We start from the raw sequence: 20,282 nt of genomic DNA on the forward strand, positions 1-20,282 counted from the left end.
TGGGAGATTTTCAAATAAAATTCTTTGAGCAAAGGGGAATTCTCATGCTTTCCAGACAGTGTGTTGGGGGATCCTTAGGTAGGCCCGATGAGATTGCTACCTGACACTTTTCAAATCAGAATTATGCGAGCTCAATCATAGGGGTAAATAAGGACTGATCTCATTCTGACCACCTGTTCTACCCCTACCAGGCCCGATCCAAAGCCCACAAGATTCCCCTCAGCCTGTACCGTGTCTACGCCCGAGCCTTTGGCTTCCGTATCATGATTGGTGGCTTCGTCAAGTTTTTCGGTGATGCTGCCACCTTCGTACCGCCCCTCGCTCTCGCAGGAGCCATCAGATACGTCACCACTCTCTACTATCAGCAGGGGGAGGATAATCTCATCGACCCTTCAAAGGTGATGTCAGTTGGTAGAAATTTCAGTATAGAATCAGAAGATTTGCACTAGAAGCTTGTAATATTTGGTTCTCCGAATAAAAACAGTATTCTATTTTCAACTTTACTTTTTAGTAATGACTGTGGTATCCTGCATGAGGGACCACTGAAGAACCATTGAGTCTTGTTAAACCATGGTATTAGAATCTGAAGTTTTGATTGGGCTAGCTCATGTCATGTGACATTTACTAGGTGTTTGTATTTACCACTGAATAACAGTATTCCATGGATTTGTCATAAAACATGTTAGTGTGAAGTTCATTTCATCTTATTAATAACGTCTTAAAGAATAAGACTGAGTCAAGTCTCTGTATGAATTTCAGACCAAGTATGTCTCGGTGACGGATTTCTTGGGTAACGGCTTTGTGTTGATCATCATCATGTTCTGGTCCAACATCATCAAGCTGTTATCCCAGCAAGGCCACTATCACATTGTCATCACTGAGTCTGCTCACATCAAGGCATCCCTACAGGTAAAGTACAAAAATGCTAAGCAGGAAAGTGGAGTCCAAAACTGCTTAGTAGATTTAACCTGTTCAGCAGCAAATTTAGCCTCAGACTAAAGCTCAAATCTGCATCAATCATGCGTAATCAGTAACACGTTTTTGCCAAACAAAACTCTCCTGTATAAAGAAGCAGATCGAGTGGTAGCCTTGGTCAAGGACTTCATCGAAAGTGCTAGTGCCTTCGTCGATAGTATCTGATATAGTAGCCGCATGAGGTTGCTGTTTGCGCTTTGTACATTGCTAGTGCACAGGTTGTGTAAATGTAAGCAGAATACCATCATGGATACTATCGACGAGGACCTTGACCAAGGCAAATTTGTGGTCTACTCAAAGGGCCATTTTATGGAGGTGCTAAGCTCAAAGAAATATTTGTTAACAGATGTACATGTAAACAAAAAAAATTAGTGCACGTTGAATTTTGTTTGGCAATGTCTACAAACTATGTCAACTTTCCCATGGTGCACTGCAGGTAAACCAGGAGTTGTTCTGCTAATGACGGTTCATGTTTATCGTGAATTACTTATATTGATTGCACCGCAATGATTTGGTTTTTTTTATACAGGTTTTATGACCCAATTGTTCTGACTTGCGAACAAGTTTGGTAAGTTGCATGTCTTGACAGGGGATCCAGAAAAATCTATCCAGTGCTCTCATTACATGCTGTCTTTTCCATAAACACAGGCGGCGATATACGACAAATCGCTACGTCTCTCCAGCTACACGATGACAGGGGGCGCTATGACCATGGGCCAGATCACCAATCATATGTCGGTCGACACTTCCAATGTTCTGAACTCGACGCAGTGGGTCCACTACATCTGGTCCATTCCATTTTTGGTACGTTCCGTAAGATTATTTTTTTCTCGCAGAAAGCTAACATATCCTTTGCTCTGTCAAAACAGGCAGCTATTTATGAGAAGTCTCTGCGACTGTCTAGCTTTACGATGAGCGGGGGCGGTATGACCATGGGCCAAATTACCAATCATATGTCGACGGACACAACCAATGTTCAAACTGCGGTTCAGTACATCCAGTACATCTGGGGTATCCCCTTTCTGGTATGTACTGATGCCGGCGAGCTGTGCCTGGCAGTAGACTAGACGTGGCTGCACTTTTGAGGTTTGGGTTGTTTAACAAACCTCTTGTATAGGTATCATCTTCACTACTAAAAAGCTATTTGATGCTTCTGCACTGTGCTTTCTTTTTCTCTACTCTTTTCTGATTTCAACAAACTAATGTTTCTTTATTCTACCATCTACTGTGTGTTTTTGGCTTATCACATGCTCATGGTCAAATATCAAAGGTCACACACAATGCAATGACTGGACTCTATGCTGGGTGCACACTGGTGAAAAGGCCTAAACCCATCCGCCGAGCTCATGAATAAAAGTTATATTCTCAAAATATGCTATATTAGAGAGTTGTGTGAGCCTTAAAATTGGGGAATTGAAGAGATATGGCAATGAAATCTGGCCCGGACTTGGGGCTCCCAATTCTGATCATTTTGGATGCAGTTGAGCTCGAAAGTGCCATTATTTTGCCATGTTGTGGAGGGATTATTTTTCAAGATGGCTACTTTTCCGCTTTGGGAAAAATCGGGGTCGTCTTCTTTGGGTGGGAATTTCTCGAAAAGTTAATGGTCGACCCACCAAAAAATGAAAAGAAAATGAATGATGACATGTTGATCATCATATTTCTGTGCAGCTTAAGTGCCTTTGAGAGTTCTGAGTATTTTTAAAAGAATTTTGAATTATTTTTAAAAGAATTTTGAATTATTTTTAAAAGAATTTTGAATTCTGGGCATTTAGCACTAGTAACTATGGGAATTTCAATACAGGGTTGTACCCAGCTAGAATCACTGCTGAGCTGACTCACTGCACAAGAGCCCAGATACCACTTCATACCGATTTGTGTCCTGTCACTTTGAGCATTTTTTGAGAGTGAAGTGAATTGCCATACTTAGACAGAATTGAAACCATTTGCTATGACATTCCTGTGTATATATCAGCTCACCATCTCTAGTGGGGGCAATATTGAGCTGTCGACCTTTAACCCTAACCCCTTAGGCCCTCTGGCTCGGATGCAACCTCAATCCTGCAAAATCCTCCAATTGCCTCCAAGAAAAATTGGATTCAGCCTCAGTCCTTCAAAATCATTCGTTTTAGTCTTTAAAGGGTGACTACTGCCTCAATCTTCCAAAATCCTCTGCCAATTACTGCTATGGTTTGAAGCAGTGCGAATGGCATTTAGAAGCAGTGCGGATGAAATACGAGACAAACACAGGGCTGATTTATGCATGGCTGAACATAACCAATGCAGGATATGGCCTACTGGCTTGACGTAATGCATCCTCCACAAAAAAGCGATACATTTTTGCCATTCATCCGCAATCCTCTAAAATCATCCAAAACCGACAGAAGGATTTTGGAGGATTGAGGAGGGTTAGGGTTAAAGGTATAGTCCATCATTTGTAATTTGTGCATTTTGTTTGTTTGAAGCAACAAACGTGTTCAAAAGAAGGGTGCTGAACAACTAACCTGATGAAATTCCTTATTATATAAGTTCCTTATTATTCTTAGACATCTCAGAAAAGTGTTAGAGTATGTTACACACTGTTTGATTCTTTCTTGAACCTGTCTTATTCTGCCATCAGATCATCGGCTACATGGTGATTCTATACTTTGAGCTTGGAGTGGCTGCCCTGATTGGCTGTCTAGTCTTCTTCGTTACCATACCGATCCAGGTCGTCATAGCGAGGATGACTGCCAAATACCAGAAGACTGTCATGGTAGGTCTCGGAGCAGCTCTTGCATCGTGTGTGCTTGAATTACTTCGTCTCAGTGAAGACCTCTTTTTGACCTCCTGTCCTTGCTGTTTCCTCAGGAAAAATCTGACGAGCGTCTGAAACGAACCAACGAGTTGCTGCAAGGGATTAAGCTGATCAAGCTGTATGGGTGGGAAGACATGTTCTATACCTCCATCAGCAAAGTACGAGCCTTGGAGATCTTGACCATGATGAAGGGGATGGGCTGGAGGATTCTGCTCAGTAAGCTTGAGAAATTTTTTAATATTCATGACATACGTGAACAAGTTCAAATGACACTTTGACTATACATTTCACTGGAACCTACATGTATGCTAGTTGAGAATAGTTGGACTAACCCAGGACTTGGGGTCATCTTGAGTCATAATCATGATGACTCCTAACTCACGAGGCACATTTTATTTTCTTTAATACTAACAATCCTCCAGTTTGTGTCCACGGAAATACCTCAAAATTTTAAGAAAAAGGTAATGTTAATATTACATTTCATGAAATGTAAATATTATTAAAGGGAAGATGCAACATTTGCAAACATCACAAAATGGCATGATCAAATTATCACGTAATACCTTACTGGATTGTTAGGGAATGACAGTCTAAAGCATCCTGTAAAATCATGGCTCCTGGTGTGCTGACATTTTCAAGAAAAATGGTATTTTTCAACCCTGGTCGGCCGACCGGCGTTGGAAAAACTGGCTTTTTTCAAAACGTTCTCCTAATTTTTCCTTATTAGTTATTCTGCATTTTCTTTGCAATTGATTACACACCTGTGAAGGGGTACAAGCCTGCTAGACTGATTCTCTGACCTTACAATTCTCCAAAGTCTATAAATTGCTCTGGTTCAGACTACAAGAACATGATTGGTTTTCTTGGTTTTTCCAGCATCTACAAGCCCAAACGTGAAACAAGTCAGTTAAACAATATTTGCTATAACATACTGATCCTCCAAAAATGATTTATTTCTGAAAATTGCAGCAAAAGCAAATATTGTACATTCCCTTTAAATAGCTAGTGTATGTTTATCGGCTACTTTTATATCTTGTAATATTGTATCTTGTGTTGGTTTTAAAACAGTTGTTTGATCTTTATTTTGCCAATATAGTGACTATTACTAGTGCCAGCCCACTGATGGTCACACTTGTGGTGAGTTTCTGGTATTTTTTTTAATAATGGAATTATTTCATGGAAAATCCTTTGAAAGTAATTCTTCAGCAATTCAGGTGAAACAATTTTATGAAGTTGATAGCACACAAAATTTGCTTAACAAAAATGGGGCACCAGCTAAACTGTCATGCAATGTGTATTGCTTGTAACTGGTTGCCGGCTGAGTCATTCTTAGTGCATTCACTGAGCAAATTCCCTAAGCAATGTTTTCTACTAAGCCGGTCTACAAAATTAGCCCAGTGGTTTGATATTCGGTCTGGTCCCTTCCTACTCATTTCACCATTCTTATACCCTTTGACAGTCCTATGGCCTGTACACCAAACTAACGGGCCTGCCCTTGACATCAGACGTCGCGTTTGCTGCCCTCTCTGTCTTCAACCAGATGTCGCTACCGCTCTTCCTCATGCCGATGGTCTTTGTCATGCACATCAACGCCGTTGTCAGCACCAAGCGCCTGAGGACGTTCTTCGAGGCGCCCGAGATTGAGAAATCAGAGTTGGACGAGGAGGATACAGAGGTCGAAGTTGGCAGAGGACTCATCAACCAGGAGGTGAAACAAAAAATCAGTAGTTTGAAAAAATGCACTGTATTTACCCCCAATATTTTGTAAAGACTGCCCTTTTCTATTCAAATGCCCTTTTTTCACAAGCGCTTACCCCCCCCCCCAATATTTTTTAAAGAGTGCCCTTTTTGTGTAACAAGTGCCCTTTTTTCTGAACAAGTGCCCTTTTAAAAAGTATGTGGTGGCCTTTTTGGTGCCATCGGCCGTTGCGGGTGCCTTTTTTGTTAACTTCGCGCATGTATCTCCGTTAGAACGCCCATATATTGTCTGTTAGTGTGCATAATTGCGGTTTTGAACAGCGCCCCATTGACATGGTACCAGCCCCCCCCCCCCCCCCCCCCCCCCCACCACACACACACACACACACACACACCCACACACACACTATTTGATTTTACGGAGGCCAAGTGTCCGGGGGAAAAACGTGTCTACATTTCAGCAGGGATGTGCAAGTCCCCTTTTAAAAAATTGTGATGACTCGAATACATCAATGTCAACATGTGACAATGTTGCCAATGTTCTTTCCTATAATATTCTGTGCAGGTTGCTGTGCGTCAGCCCAAACGAAGGAGAGCAGAGGACAGACAACATTTGCTGACATCATCTGAGGAAGAGGATAGGATGTATGACGACGTCATCCACGCCATCTCCCCATCTCCTGTACATCCCAGCTTACCAGATAATATTGCAATAAGGGTAAGAAACCTGTCAAAACAATCTTGAAGAGAGGCAGCACTCAGAAGCATCACCAGAACAGTAACAGGGGGGGGGGGAGTGGGGTGGCACATTTCTTGGCCTTCAATCACAGGATAAAGCTGACAAGATTAACAATGTTGCCGAGAAATTGAACAATGTTAACAAGAGTGATAATGTTTCCAACAAGAATGGCAGATATTTCTGACCAAAAAACCCCAAATTTTCCAACAAGAACAGCAATTTTTGTGCCAACAGGATCCAGTCAAGCCTAAGGCTGCAGTGGCAAGCTTCAGCCATTTGAATTGGTCCTTACTTAACCAGTTCGCGCCGGGATTATTTTGACAATGACTGGACCCAGGCGCAGGATTGTTTTCTCAAACCTCGATGCCAGACGGGTTCAGGCCGTCATCTGCGGGTAGCACACCTGTTATTTCCAGCCTCGCTCGCTGTGAGCGGGTCACAGACAGATATTTCCGGCCTCGCTCGTTTTCGTGTTTATCCGTCATCCGTTCCGAATACTGCAAAACCTTGGGGGGGGGGGGGGTTTAAACAACGTCATCTTGGTTAATACTAGAAAAGAGAGGAACGTGATTGACTCTTTGAGTATCATTACCATGGCATCCCCACACTCGGGTGCATTCTCACTCAAAGACGTCATGGATCTTTGCACTAGTAGAGGAAAATTGCTAATATGTACTCGGTACAAGATATGTACAATCCAGTGGATGTGTTCTACATAACCCCCGAGGACCGACACGCAAAGGGAGAATAACAGATCCTTCAGTCCTCGGGCGTTGGGTCTTTTGGTAGAAACGGTCCTCTGTTGTAAGTTTGTGTGCTTAGTCTATGGGAGAGTGTTATAATACAGGGACAAAGGGAAACACAAAGCATTGTCCTCGAGAGTATAGTAAAACAAGAGTGTATGCACGAATGCAGTGTTAATTTCACACACTGTCTCTAATGAGTCCACTGTTCAACACCATCTACTATTCCTACTCAGTGTCAATAGGATAATCCTTCTTTGCCCCTGTCTTTACAGATCCGAGGTGATTATACGTGGGACAAGGATGCTACCACCCCAACCCTCAAAAACATCGATTTGGATATCCCAGTCGGTAGGTGATCTTCTGTCTCTTTGCATTGTCAAAACTATTTCATACAATTAAAATACAGGGTGAGTAAAAAAAGCGGAACCCAAACCCCCAAAATTATGTTTCATATTTAAAAAAATATGTAGCGCCAACAAAAAAAAATGAATGGAAAGCCAATTTCATAAGCTACTTTAAGATGAAAAAATGACTGAAATTGGTCAATCCGTTCAGAAAATAAATAGAATGACCCTAAAACCTGTCTCGTCCAAAAAAAAAAGCGATTTCAAGAATCGTCATCGCAATTGTCTTCAAACTTCACCAGCGATACAATATCATTTTAAACGTTAAATATATTCAACAGAATCCCTTTGAAGGCCTGTCCTTTAAAAAAAAGTAGATTTTATAAATCATATTGTTTGCCTAACCAGGGTTATTAAAAAAGATATTGTGTACTACAGTTGGTGACAGTTGTTGAAACAGTATTCTGTGTCATTTTCTTTGTTGTTCCAAACAGTCAAAACACACAATGAATTGCTTTTTTTGGACGAGACAGGTTTTAGGGTCATGGTGTTTAAATGATGATATTCTTTGAACGGATTGATCAATTTCAGTATTTTTGCCATCTAAAGTAGCTTATGAAATTGGCTTTTCGGTCGTTATTATTTTTGGTGCTACATATTTTTTTTAGATTTGAAATATATTTTATGGGGTTTGGGTTCCGCTTTTTTTTACTCACCCTGTACGAACGTAGACCCAAATTTATGTCATAAACATTCACAGAAATATGTGCAAGAGTTGAAATGTGTTCAATTTTTGTGAATGCACAACACAAAACCTTGCCTGGAATCACAAAATTAGTTTTGCATTCATTTTCACGTTGAATCTGAACTGGCCTTCAGCCACAGAAATCCTTATGGTATGCAGTTCCTTGTTAGCATGCTCAGTTGCTCGCAGATTGGGTACATTACTTACAAATGTACCTTGTACGCAGGGTCTTTTCCAACTGTGTTGTATAAAGTAGTGGGGACAGAACAATTTGCAGAATTCTGTTGGAAAGATTGAGGAGTACTTAAATGATGACTCCGTGGAAACATCACATAAACTTTCATAAAGTACATTGAACGAACATCTTCAATTGTGGATTGGAGTGCCATGGTACCGTGGCGTAGTGGTCTGGGGCGTTGAATTTGTGGTCTGCGGGTAATTCTGCTGGTTGTGGGTTCGAGCCCAGCCTGGGCTATGACACTTCTACGCCTAATATGGGTAGAGGCATTATTAATGCCTTGCAGTGGACTAGTTACCCATCCCAACCCTCTTCATACTGTGCAGAGATTAGATTATCTTTTCTTGTTTCAGTGTGAGGGGCTGGTTCTTCCGCGCTTTCCTCTGTAGCCCACACCTTGAGTGGCCTTTGGCCTTGTGATGAGCGATTTGCATAAACATTTTTTTTAAATTCCCTTGACACCAGAATATTTCTTGTTTTGTTTCTGGTTACAGGCAAGTTGACTATGGTAGTGGGTCAGGTAGGATCAGGCAAGTCTTCCTTACTGTCTGCTATCCTGGGAGAGATGACCACAGTCTCAGGAAGAGTCCAATGGAACAGGTAAATGGGACAGGTCTTAATGGATTACAGGTGTTTTGATACACTGAACAGGTGTCATTTCTCATAATAACACTCAACCAAAAAGAAAGTCCCCCTTAATACTTTTTTGTCTAACTCAAATACTACTGTGCACATCTCGCTCAAATAACAACTTAGCAGTACAGAAATTCTGTAGCAATCCAGCCATACTCCTTATTTGGCCAAAAACAGTTTCAACGTGCATGTACACAAAAGTGCAACTTTTGTTGGCATTATTTGTTATACATTGCATAATTTCCTACACATTTTTAAGTTAGACAAAAAGTGTTGGAAAGGGGAGACTATCTTTTTGGTTGAGTGTCTTTGTTATTATGTCAAGAAAATAAGCCAAAACATTGAATGAGATTATGTTGGGTATATCCATAACGGGTGATGAAAATCCATGTTTATAATACATTTTTTGGCTTCTTTTTTGGACATAAATTTCCAATGTACAGATGCTTAAAAATGGTCAGGATCTTCAGGTAATATTGATTGAAAAATAACATTTTCCAGTTCTATCACGATTCACCATGCACCATAAACAGTTGACCAATTGGCACCAAGGTTTTAACTTTGCCTCAAGATAATAACACAATATAGTATTTTGATGAGAAAAAGTAAAAATGGTTGCAACATGTTTGTATCATTTCAGTCAGTATGATTCCGTCGCGTATGGTGCACAGAAGGCCTGGCTGTTAAACGCTTCCCTCAAAGAGAACATACTCTTTGGCAACAAACTGGAAAAGGACAGGTAATGTATTTCCAGATTTACTGGGTCGCCAAGAGTTTTTAAGTGTTCAGATTTTATCTTCATGTGGTTTTACTGATTGCGTGTGACTTTCATAACGTTGCTCATTGTCATTTGTAAATTTTGAAGATATCTATGAAAAGAATGGTGTCTTTATTGAAAACTCTATACCTGAACTGTAAGAACTTTTCATTTTTCATGGTTGCCAAAAACAAAAAGGATTGAAATTGTGGGCCATATGCGGCTAGTGTTGTCAAATGTCCACCACAAGTCCTCGTAAGTCAATCACAAGTCCATCATAAGTCACTCAATCCCTAGACAAGTCACTCAATCCCTAGACAAGTCACAAGCTATTCAAATGAATTCACTACTTGGTTCTTGGTTCTTGGGTTCTTGGTTCTTGGTTGGTTCATCTCCTAAATACTCCGCGTGGGAGTTTATACATGAGGCCAGAAACACAGGGGCAAACCCCTTCTCTTAGCGATAAGTGTCACTGGGTTCTTTCACGTGCATTGGATTATACAACGCACGGGACCTATGGCTTTACGTCCCAACGAAGGACGAAGCAATAATGGTTAAGTGCCTTGCTCAAGGGCACAAGTGTCCACCCAGCGGGCTCGAACCCACGCCACTGCTGCCTCTGAAACACCAGAACATGAGTCCGGTGTTCTTAACCGCTAGGCCATGATACTCCATCACTTCTTGTGACCAGACTTGTGAATTTACCGGAGATGGACTTGTGATGGGCTCAACTACCCACGCAGGTATTTAGGTTCTGCCTGCTTAAACCACTATGGCCTCTGCACACCAACAAAAGAGGGCGCATATTCACCTCTTTTAGAGCTCCTTGGAGGGGACACACATCATGCACTTGCTGTACATACTGGTTTGTGCACGAAGTACGCACCGCTAACTGAATGTGCAAAAGCTATTAGCCACCGCGTGTTTGCGTGAGCGTCGTGCGAATATGTGTAGTTCAACTTGCGATGGTCTCCAAGACTAATCTCCACCTCCAATAACTTAAGATACATTCAAAATGCGCAGTCTAGGTCTCCCCAACTCTCCTTTTCTGGCCGTTGATGGGGTACTTGTGCCCGTAGCCCATCATCCATCAGACAGATGTTTGAGTGCCTGTTCTTTCTTTCCTGTCCAGGTACAAGAAGGTCATCGCTGCTTGCTCCTTGCAGCCGGACATCGACATTCTCCCAGGAGGAGACAAGACAGAGATTGGTGAGAAGGGAATCAATCTGAGTGGAGGACAGAAGCAACGAGTCAGCGTGGGTCGCACCATGTACAGCCACAACAATGTCGTCATTCTGGTGAGTCAATGATCCTTACTCCTTCAACGTTTGCAAAGGGAGAAATGAGGGAGACAATGAAGAGGGACGTTCAAACACATTGCCGTGATGCCTGAGGCTCATGCAAAGATGTGATGGGATTGTGCACCATAAGGGCGCAACCTAGCATGCCTACATGGTCTGTCCCCGATCCCCCCCCCCCCCCACCCCCACTGGGGGTCTCAAAAGTGTTCAAAAACCATCATCTACTGTCAGATACCCTCATAGGGTCAGATACCCAGGAAAACAATACCCAGCCGAAAATTGCAGAAACCCTGTCTTTGTTTTCTGTTTTATTACCTGAAAACCCCTCATTGCAGGTACAGACTCAATCTTTCTGAAAGGGAAATACGACTGTTTATTGATGGGTTGTTCTTTGAAAAAAATGCTTTTCATCCAAGTAAGGAGTGAATTTTCTACAAGTCCAGTACCCGCTGCTATGTACATCTGATTCAAACCAGCCAACCAATCCCGTTAGCTCGGTGTTCGAGTGGTAAGACATCTGCACTGGAAAGCAGGAGGTCGTGGGTTTGAGTCCCACCTGAGTGATTTTTTTCCAACTTTCTCTCGGGAGGTAAATGTCGATGAAGGGCAAAACCTAATTTGATCCAGTCACCTAGTTCCAGAGCTTGCAGCAGTTTTTGACTGTCTTAGGTGCAGTGTGCATGGGTGTGTGTGTGGGGGGCGTTCCTTTTTTCTTGGTTTTGGCTTGAGCTTGTTATGTTATTTGTCAGACAATCTTTTCCATGTTTTTTTACAGGATGATCCCTTGTCCGCCTTGGACATGCACGTTGGCAGTCATCTCTTCAAGGAAGGCATTGAGGACTACTTGATGAGAAAGAGTAAACGCACAGTCGTCTTGGTTACTCATCAATTGCAGTATGCTGACAAGGCTGATAAGGTGTGAAAGCTGGCCTCTTGGCTGAAGACAATGATTGTTGTTGCTAGTTTGTGAATCTCAGTTGTGAATATATAGAGTATCAAAATAGTATTAAGACTATGGAAATTTAAGGTGTTTGCATTTATTTATTTATTTATTTCTTATTTTAACTGGGTAGCCCATTCAGTGGAATCCACTGATCTCCCATGGGTCCCAGTAAAGAGAAGACAATGTGAAGAAATTACAGTTTTAGAGGTGGGAGGAAAAGCCCAGAAGAGTATTCTGAGGGAAACCCACGGAATCAGGCAGGGACTGAAAACCCAATCCACATATTGGCCCAGGCGGGATTCGAACCCGGGTCACAGCGGTGGAAGGCGGGGAAAGTACCGCTACGCCAACCTGACTCCCTGAGACACATCTGTGACGCAATGTCAATAAAGGTTTTCGAAAAAAGGCCTCAAGACCTTGCTGTTTTCTGAATCTTTGTAGAATGTTTTTGTCTTTGTTTGTTTTTGCCCCCAAAAAGACAAAATTTCTGAAATGTTTTAAAGATTTTTGAGTTTGAGGCCAAGTATTAAAGGTTGAGTGTATCATTGGCAACTATCAAACATATTATAGTTGAAAAGCATACTTTATTCAAAGATACTAATGACACTAAACTCCCTGTGAAATTGTTCTTTCTGGCATGCTGGCATTTTGAAGAAAACACTGAGAAGGTCGTTTCCAAAGATGCTTCTAAAGACGCATTTGTGAAATATCCGTTATTAGCTCGTTTTTAATAGTCAGATTTTATAATTCTGTTGCACGCCTTAATGAGTCGCCCTTCGAGAATGATTACAAAAAGCAAACTACCTACTCAACAAATTACAAATTACCAAGGCATCAGTGACAGAAACATGTCAAACTATGGATTCTAACTTTATAGAATGAACAACTTGCATACACATTTCCAGACTACAATAGCCCATGCAACGATCTCCTTTTTTGCGATTTGCAGATTGTGTACATGAAAGACGGTGTGATCCGTCACCAGGGAACGCTAGAAGACATTCGGGAGGAGAACCCAGAGCTTGTAGCCAACTGGTCAGCCACGGCCAATGAAGCCGAGGAATCGGAATCAGAAACTGAAGACGTGAAAGAAGAGAGAGCCAAGCTGGTGCGTCAAGTCTCCACTATCATGGAGGAAGAGAAGAAGGCAGAGCTAGCCAGAGGTAGGGCTAGGTCCAAATGATTGGCGGGAAAATGTCCATAGGCGGGTCGTGGGAGGGTCCCGTAAGCTCACCCTGTGACCGTTTACGTTCAGCCTCTATAGTCAGACTGTATAGACTACACACGAAAGATCAACTGTTGCAGCAATTTAAAATGACTACTGCAGAGTCTAGTCAACAACCTTTTTACATCAAAAACGCTTGTATTTCTTTGTGTGCCTACTTACATTTGCTATTTTTTGGAAGAAACCTCCGTTGTTTTTACAAATTTCCTGTGCACGCAATTGCAAAGTCCCTGCGCGATTTGCTGTGATGAAAACATGTGCGTAGCTACGCCAATGCTGTACTGGTTCCTGTTGTGCACTTGCCACATAAGGCATGATGGAAATGGGGCAACCAGTCTATGCCTGTGTCTATGTGGCAGGCCAACATGGATAGCGCATGACACATACACAGACTCACAGGGCACTGCAGTTAAAGGTTTTTGACAACATAAAAATGCCCTGTAAACATCGATGGAGAAAGAAGATTTCTGCAAGTTAATTCACAGAACTTTACTTCTCTTGTCTGTGTATGTATTTTCCGTATTCATGAATTTATTTTGAGGTTGTACCGGTCGTACTTTTAGCAATCAGTGCAGCCTGAATTCATGCACGCTTACCCTGCAAAATACGGACATTGTTGGCCAGTTTCCCGTCGTGACTAGCGTTGTGCAAAGTGGTGTACACGACCTGAATTCTCCATTATGTGTAAGAATTACCCACCGTAAATAGTTTTTACATTAAATTAAGGCAGGTTTTTATCAAAGTTGGTGGCAATTTCTTTATTGCATTCGTAGCGCAAATGGAAATAGTTCAGACTGAAATTCGCATATAATTGTACCCCATTCAATCAGCACATTAAAAAAAAAGGCCAAAAACAATTTTCCAACCTACCTACCCTAATTTTGAAAGGCATGCAATCGGAAGCAGAAGTATTTTTTTTTGTCCTTAGACGGGACTAAAGCTTGTTCCTGTACCGACTTTTGACCAGCTTTAATCCCAGTTCCCCGGATCTTAATTTTTTTTCAGCGGATTCAACACAAGCCGGCCGTCTGGTTGAGAAGGAAGAACGAGCTGAAGGCTCTGTCTCCTGGCGAATCTATCTGGTCTACATCAAACACCTGGGCTTTGGGGTCTTCTTGTTTCAACTCCTGCTGCTTCTGGGCAAGAACGGCCTGGGTGTGGGCACTAACTACTGGCTGGCGGGGTGGTCAGAACATGGGAATAATCACACCATCAACGCAAATGAAACAGAGGTAAAGAAATATTGACCCCATTGAATGTTTTAATAAAATCAATATCCCGAGGTAAATAATACCAAACAAAGGTAAATTGACCCATATAGCATATCACTCTTGATTTCTTCCAAGTTTTACAAATGATGCAAGTCCAAAACCTATGAAGAAATTAAGACATTGAACATTTGGGAAACCGCTGACACAGGGCTGGATAGCTCAGTTGGTAGAGCACCAGGTGCAGTCTTCCAGATGTTGCAGGTTCTAAACCTGCTCCAGTCTCTTTGTTCAAGCTCATATAAAACTATTGTCAGGGTGTGTGATGACAACCTGAGTTTATTTTTCTTTGAGGGTACTTGATTGATAAAGGGACAATACGTTTGTAAATATAAACTTTCATACTCAAGCCAAACCCAATTGTCTGAATTTAGGTTTTATTTATTGTCGGTCAGTCAGGTCAGTCGGTCATTTGGGTCAGTCGGTCAGTTGGGTCAGTCAGGTCAGTCGGGTCAGTTGGGCGAGTCCGGTCAGTCGGGCGAGTCCGGTCAGTCGGGTGAGTCTGGTCAGTCGGGTGAGTCCGGTCAGTCGGGCGAGTCCGGTCAGTCGGGTGAGTCCGGTCAGTCGGGTGAGTCCGGTCAGTTGGGTGAGTCCGGTCAGTCGGGCGAGTCCGGTCAGTCGGGTGAGTCTGGTCAGTCGGGTGAGTCTGGTCAGTCGGGCGAGTCCGGTCAGTTGGGCGAGTCCGGTCAGTCGGGCGAATCCGGTCAGTCGGGCGAATCCGGTCAGTCGGGTGAGTCTGGTCAGTCGGGTGAGTCTGGTCAGTCGGGTGAGTCCGGTCAGTCGGGTGAGTCTGGTCAGTCGGGTGAGTCCGGTCAGTTGGGTGAGTCCGGTCAGTCGGGTCAGTCGGTCAGTCCGGTCAGTTGGTCAGTCCGATCAGTCGGTCAGTCAGGTCAGTCTGGTGAGTCCGTTCAGTCGCGTCAGTCAGGTCAGTCGGGTGAGTCTGTTCAGTCAGGTCAGTTGGTCAATCCGGTCAGTCTGGTCAGTCGGTCAATCGGGTCAGACGGGTCCAGCAAATATTGGGTTCTGATTGCTAAGCTCTTTTATCTCCTATCCCTGTTTAGGATCCTTTACTTGGCTATTACCTGGGTGGCTATGCAGGCCTGTCTGTAGGCACTATCATAATCGGAGCTGCCTCCTCTACGGTTATCTACATTGGATCTCTCTTTGCAGCAAAGAAGCTTCATAACAGCATGCTCAATACCATCATGAGTGCACCGCTTAGGTGAGAAATGTGTCTTGGGCCCAGTTGCAATCCTAAATTTGTTGACTTAATAAAGAAGTCTTTAACTATGGGTGGTTGGTTCAGATTTGTGCGCACTTTACTTTGAGATTTGCAATGAAGAAAGCAAGAAGCAAAATAACCTTGTTGAACCTATGATTAGAAAGAAAAGACGATCCCTTTTCCTCCATGATCCTTCAAATCCACTATTAGTTTTTGCAATGGGAATGTAGTGGCCGTCCACGCAGCTTGATGCTCATTGAAGGTTAAAGGTAGAGAGAGTGGACCATTTGCAGCTATCTGAAAAGTGACCGACCAAAATACTGTTAAAAAGCTTACTTGGTTCAAAGATAGTGGTCACACTAAACCCCTGTGAAATTATTCACTGGCATACTGTCATTTTGAAGAAAACAATAAAAGGAGTTCAGTGCTTGACATCGCACAGCTGCAATCGGCTGAATGAGAATGTGTCCCAGATGCTGATTTCAGGCACAATTGAAAATATGACTCGTCAACTTCTGAATTGAAATCGTGATCCTAGAATATTGTTTCTTTGGAAAAAAAAAAATGCACCAATTACAAATGGTCCATCATATCCTTTAAGCACAAATAGTGGGTTTTTGGGTTTCCTGCATAGCAGAGTTTTGTTTTTGAGAATTCAGGAAGCCTTCTAGCAAAACTTCTGGCGGTACTTCAGGTTGATCATTCCTTTCCATGTCAATATCTGCATATGTTTTATTTTTATGCATTGCACAGGAACTGTTGAACTTTTTGTATGGAAGGGTGCAAACATGTCGTTGCTAATTCTTGAATTTATTGGTTTCCAATTTGATATGCCAGGTTCTTTGACACTACCCCAATTGGGCGCATTCTCAATCGGTTCTCCTCTGACACGTCGGTCATTGACATGGTAATGTATCCCACAATTATCTTTCTTTGTAGCAAGTTTCAACTAGCAGAGATTTAAAGTTTGTTTTGGAAAATGTAATATCCACTGACTGGGAGTTTCAATCAGATAGTTTGAAATCATTTTAAAGAGGAGTTAGTCCGTGGGATGAGGCCTTTTTTTTGCCCTCCAGATGGTCTGGTTCGCCTAAGTTTAGAAAACTTCACAGACGTGTAGATTATGGTGTACCCTATCGAAAAAAAACTTTGTTCCTCGATCCACAGTTTGTTTGGGAATGAAAAAATCTGGGATGAATACGCCAAGATTCCTGCATATTAAAGAACAAAACATAAGAAACAGCGCCCTCTATTGACATAGAAACCTTTTCGCACGCAATGGCCGGTCGAGTTCGAGCGGTCTGTTCTTGACACAGGTTTTTGGTTCTCGTGCTCGAATGGCGGGATCATGACCCATGAACACTGCACTTGGGACAGGATCACACATCACCTGTCTGTCCATCGGGGTTTTGCAAGAATAATATACCCGTGTCGTCAACAAGACCTCCCGAACTCAGCCAATGAGTGCTTGCTAGATGATACCTCTTTCATATTATTGTTGTTATTATTTCTCATCAGGATGCCAAACAAATCATTACAGTTTTGTGCAACTTGAAATGATCAAGTTTCAAGATCGAATGTTATGTATTATCTACATAAAAATCTATGGTGTGGGATTAAACCCCAGATCAGAATAATTTTGTGAACTCTTATCTCATGGTAACATCTTTGGAATAATAACAAAAGTGCGTGGCATCTGGTAGAGGATGTTAGCACATAGTAAATACAATACAGTTGCACTATTATATTACAAGCATCTGAACTTTTGAAACATCTTTTAAAAAAAATGTTATGCCTGAAATTTTAAAAATTGATGCAACCCCCAAAAAAGGAAGTGGGATTAACAAAAAAACAACAAAACATGAAACATCAACAAAACATGAATCAATTCTTTTAAACAATATTCAAAATAATAAAAACGGTAAGACGGTTTCATTTACCCAGCAATCCTTGCATACACGGCTGAAACAAATTTCAGTTGTAGTGCTGCCACTAAAAGCTTCCAAATTGAGGAATATAAATTAATTTTCTCTTGTTAAAAAAGTTTGCAAGCAGAAAGTGGGTCCTTCAACTTGATGAGACCTCTAACATGTTATACAACATTAATAAATACCTTGGAGAGTTGATGGTTTCTGATTGGTCGAGACTCGATCACGTGGCCGGTCATTAACGGTGATAATGGACCGGCTTCAAAGATCAAGCGAATAAATGGCCCCTGAACCAGCATTGATCAAGCCCCGTTCAGCCCCATGCAAGCCAATGATTGGTCAAAATATAGTAACAGTCCTGCGGTAGCTTTTAACAATTGAGCACTGCACATGCGCTCAACCCCCATCGCGTGAGACTGACGCGCGCGTACGCAACACAGTTGCTAGGGATGCGTGCGTGCGCGCGCGCGCGTAAGGAAGTTTTGAAACGACATCGTACAGCATGCAGCAGCAGTGCAGTATATACTGAGGATGTTTACGACGAAAGCGTAGATCTACGATTTATTTTCTTTGAAACACTTCACCCACCGACATATTTACCTTTCCTAAACCAAGCATCTTTGTAATTCCGGACACAAGGAATGTGTAAACGAGATTTCAGCTTCATCCATCAGGTAAAGATATGAAAACATTGTTGTAATTTGTTTCGCTACGGCAGCAGTTTCTGTTGAGTTTACGTCGTTATAGCTGTTAAGCTAAAATATGGCCCATGAACATGAACACAAAAAAGTCTGGAAATATCGTCGGAAAAAAGTCACAAAATTGGAGCATTTTAACTGTTTATTTCGTTATAAAGGTATTTATTAATGGGAATAACAGTGTGAGGATCCGTTCTTCACTGCGTGATAATGACCGGGTGTGGGGGTGACCGCTGTTAATGGACCTCGACTTCGTCTCGGTCCATTAACAGCGGTCACCCCCACACCCGGTCATTATCACGCAGTGAAGACCGGCTCCTCACACTGTTATTCCCTTATTATGTTATCAGCCTGTGATGAATATAGGTGCTCATATAGCTCAATTTTAGTATATATTGAACAAAATTATGTCATCTAAATACCATTTTTTGGGAGTAAAAACTGTGGGTTCAAATTGCTGCCCCCCAACAAATGTGAATAAATTAAATTAAATTAAATCAAATAAATCACTATTTGTATTTCTTTTGGTGATTACTTTTTTTTCTGCCTAACTGATATGGAAAAGGGAGGAAACTCTGTAAAAAAAAAAAATTCTGACGGCCATTTTTCTTTTCAATTCCTGATGTTTTTGTTTCATTTTTCAGAGGTTTTGTTTCATTTTCTGATGTTTTCATATCATTTTCTGATGGTTTCATTTCATTTTCTGACATTTTGCTGAAGTTTTTGGTGTTCTTGTTTCATTTCCGCAGCAAATTGGAGGGACCCTGAGTACTTTCTTGAGTTTTTCGATGAGCTGCCTAGTGGCTGTGCTGGTGGACGCTATCGTGACCTGGTACTTCGTCATCGCGTTGATCCCCATCATGTGCTTCTACGTCCTGCTGATGAAGGTCTTCATCACAACATCCAGGTCAGATTGGAATTTTTGTAATATCATTTTAAATAAACGTTTGTCCCTGAGCATGATACTGCAGTTGCCTTTTTTTCACAACAAGAAGGTTAGATTGATTTTATGTAATGATTGATTGATTTTTGGGGGTTGGGGGGGGGGGTTGAAATTGCATTAGTGTTTAAGTAACCTTTTTGGAAGGATGACACAATTAAAGCCATGATATCGTAGTATTTGTGTTCACAGGCAGGATACTTTACTGCAATTGCCTCTTTTTCAAGTTGGACCCAGATCCTTTTAACTGATAAAGCAACTTTTTTGGATTCAGCAATATCATCTAAGCACTACGTGCAATTTTTACAATTTGTGTGCATGTCACAGGAGATTTGAATGGAATCTGAACACAATTTTTCAAAAATTAAAGTGATATCGTTAAGTTCTGATTATTAAGATTAGAGGTCAAGGAAGGTCATCATGTTTGTATTTCATCTTATTTATTTCTCCAGGGAGTTGCAGCGTCTTGACAGCATCAATAAGTCTCCAGTCTATGCACACTTCTCTGAATCTCTGGGAGGATTGTCAACCATCAGAGCCTACAGGTCTGTTGTCATTATCCAGTTCAGGAAAATAATGTTTTAGGGTCCATGCGATGAATTTTTCTTGGGAACATATTTTGTGCAACTTTCTACTCTTCTTAAGCATATAAAACTATTTGACATCCTTTTTTGGTTAATTTGATTGAAAAGTGCACTTCTTTGATTAATTTTTTTTATGATTTTCCGGACAACTGAGGCACCATTGCTGTGTTATGTCATTTCAGGAAGACACTGTTCAGTTGAGGGGTTTTCTCCGATTGTGAACCCAAAATTTGCTCGTTGCAAACATTTGTGAGAAAGGTTTGCTCATTGGCATACTGCCACGCACTGACACAACAACGAAACACCAAAGAAAAGAAAATTTACGACAGCAAAATAGCCGAAATTCTAGCAACTTTTGTGCTAAAATAGCTGTAACATTGCAGTTTCATAAGCGTAAAACCAAAAACGCACCAAAATACCTTTGAAAATGGCAAAACGAAAATGGAAAATGATGTTCAGTGGGCCACACAGGTGTATTTTCAAGGAAAGCATTAAAAATCT

At 41.7% G+C, this 20,282-nt stretch overlaps 1 protein-coding gene across 2 annotated transcripts in view; it reads left to right on the forward strand.

Moving 5' to 3' along the window:
* Positions 1–20,282, forward strand: part of LOC119737061 (ATP-binding cassette sub-family C member 8-like) — a 37,602-nt gene that overhangs the window by 9,903 nt on the left and 7,417 nt on the right. The window contains exons 4-22 of one of the 2 annotated variants that reach the window (XM_038211133.1): positions 192–398; positions 760–909; positions 1,624–1,779; positions 3,596–3,730; positions 3,826–3,988; positions 4,869–4,909; positions 5,232–5,480; positions 6,036–6,188; positions 7,228–7,303; positions 8,777–8,882; positions 9,556–9,654; positions 10,805–10,970; positions 11,749–11,889; positions 12,866–13,079; positions 14,147–14,373; positions 15,471–15,631; positions 16,469–16,538; positions 19,007–19,164; positions 19,650–19,742. In XM_038211133.1, the coding sequence (XP_038067061.1) occupies positions 192–398; positions 760–909; positions 1,624–1,779; positions 3,596–3,730; positions 3,826–3,988; positions 4,869–4,909; positions 5,232–5,480; positions 6,036–6,188; positions 7,228–7,303; positions 8,777–8,882; positions 9,556–9,654; positions 10,805–10,970; positions 11,749–11,889; positions 12,866–13,079; positions 14,147–14,373; positions 15,471–15,631; positions 16,469–16,538; positions 19,007–19,164; positions 19,650–19,742 (2,765 nt within the window). Of the gene's footprint in view, positions 1–191; positions 399–759; positions 910–1,623; positions 1,780–1,844; positions 2,001–3,595; positions 3,731–3,825; positions 3,989–4,868; positions 4,910–5,231; positions 5,481–6,035; positions 6,189–7,227; positions 7,304–8,776; positions 8,883–9,555; positions 9,655–10,804; positions 10,971–11,748; positions 11,890–12,865; positions 13,080–14,146; positions 14,374–15,470; positions 15,632–16,468; positions 16,539–19,006; positions 19,165–19,649; positions 19,743–20,282 lie in introns of both variants that reach the window. The other variant, XM_038211134.1, reaches the window with a different exon arrangement.

This window comes from Patiria miniata, unplaced genomic scaffold (genome assembly GCF_015706575.1).
Source record: "Patiria miniata isolate m_02_andy unplaced genomic scaffold, ASM1570657v1 HiC_scaffold_3, whole genome shotgun sequence".
Classification (NCBI taxonomy): domain Eukaryota; kingdom Metazoa; phylum Echinodermata; class Asteroidea; order Valvatida; family Asterinidae; genus Patiria; species Patiria miniata.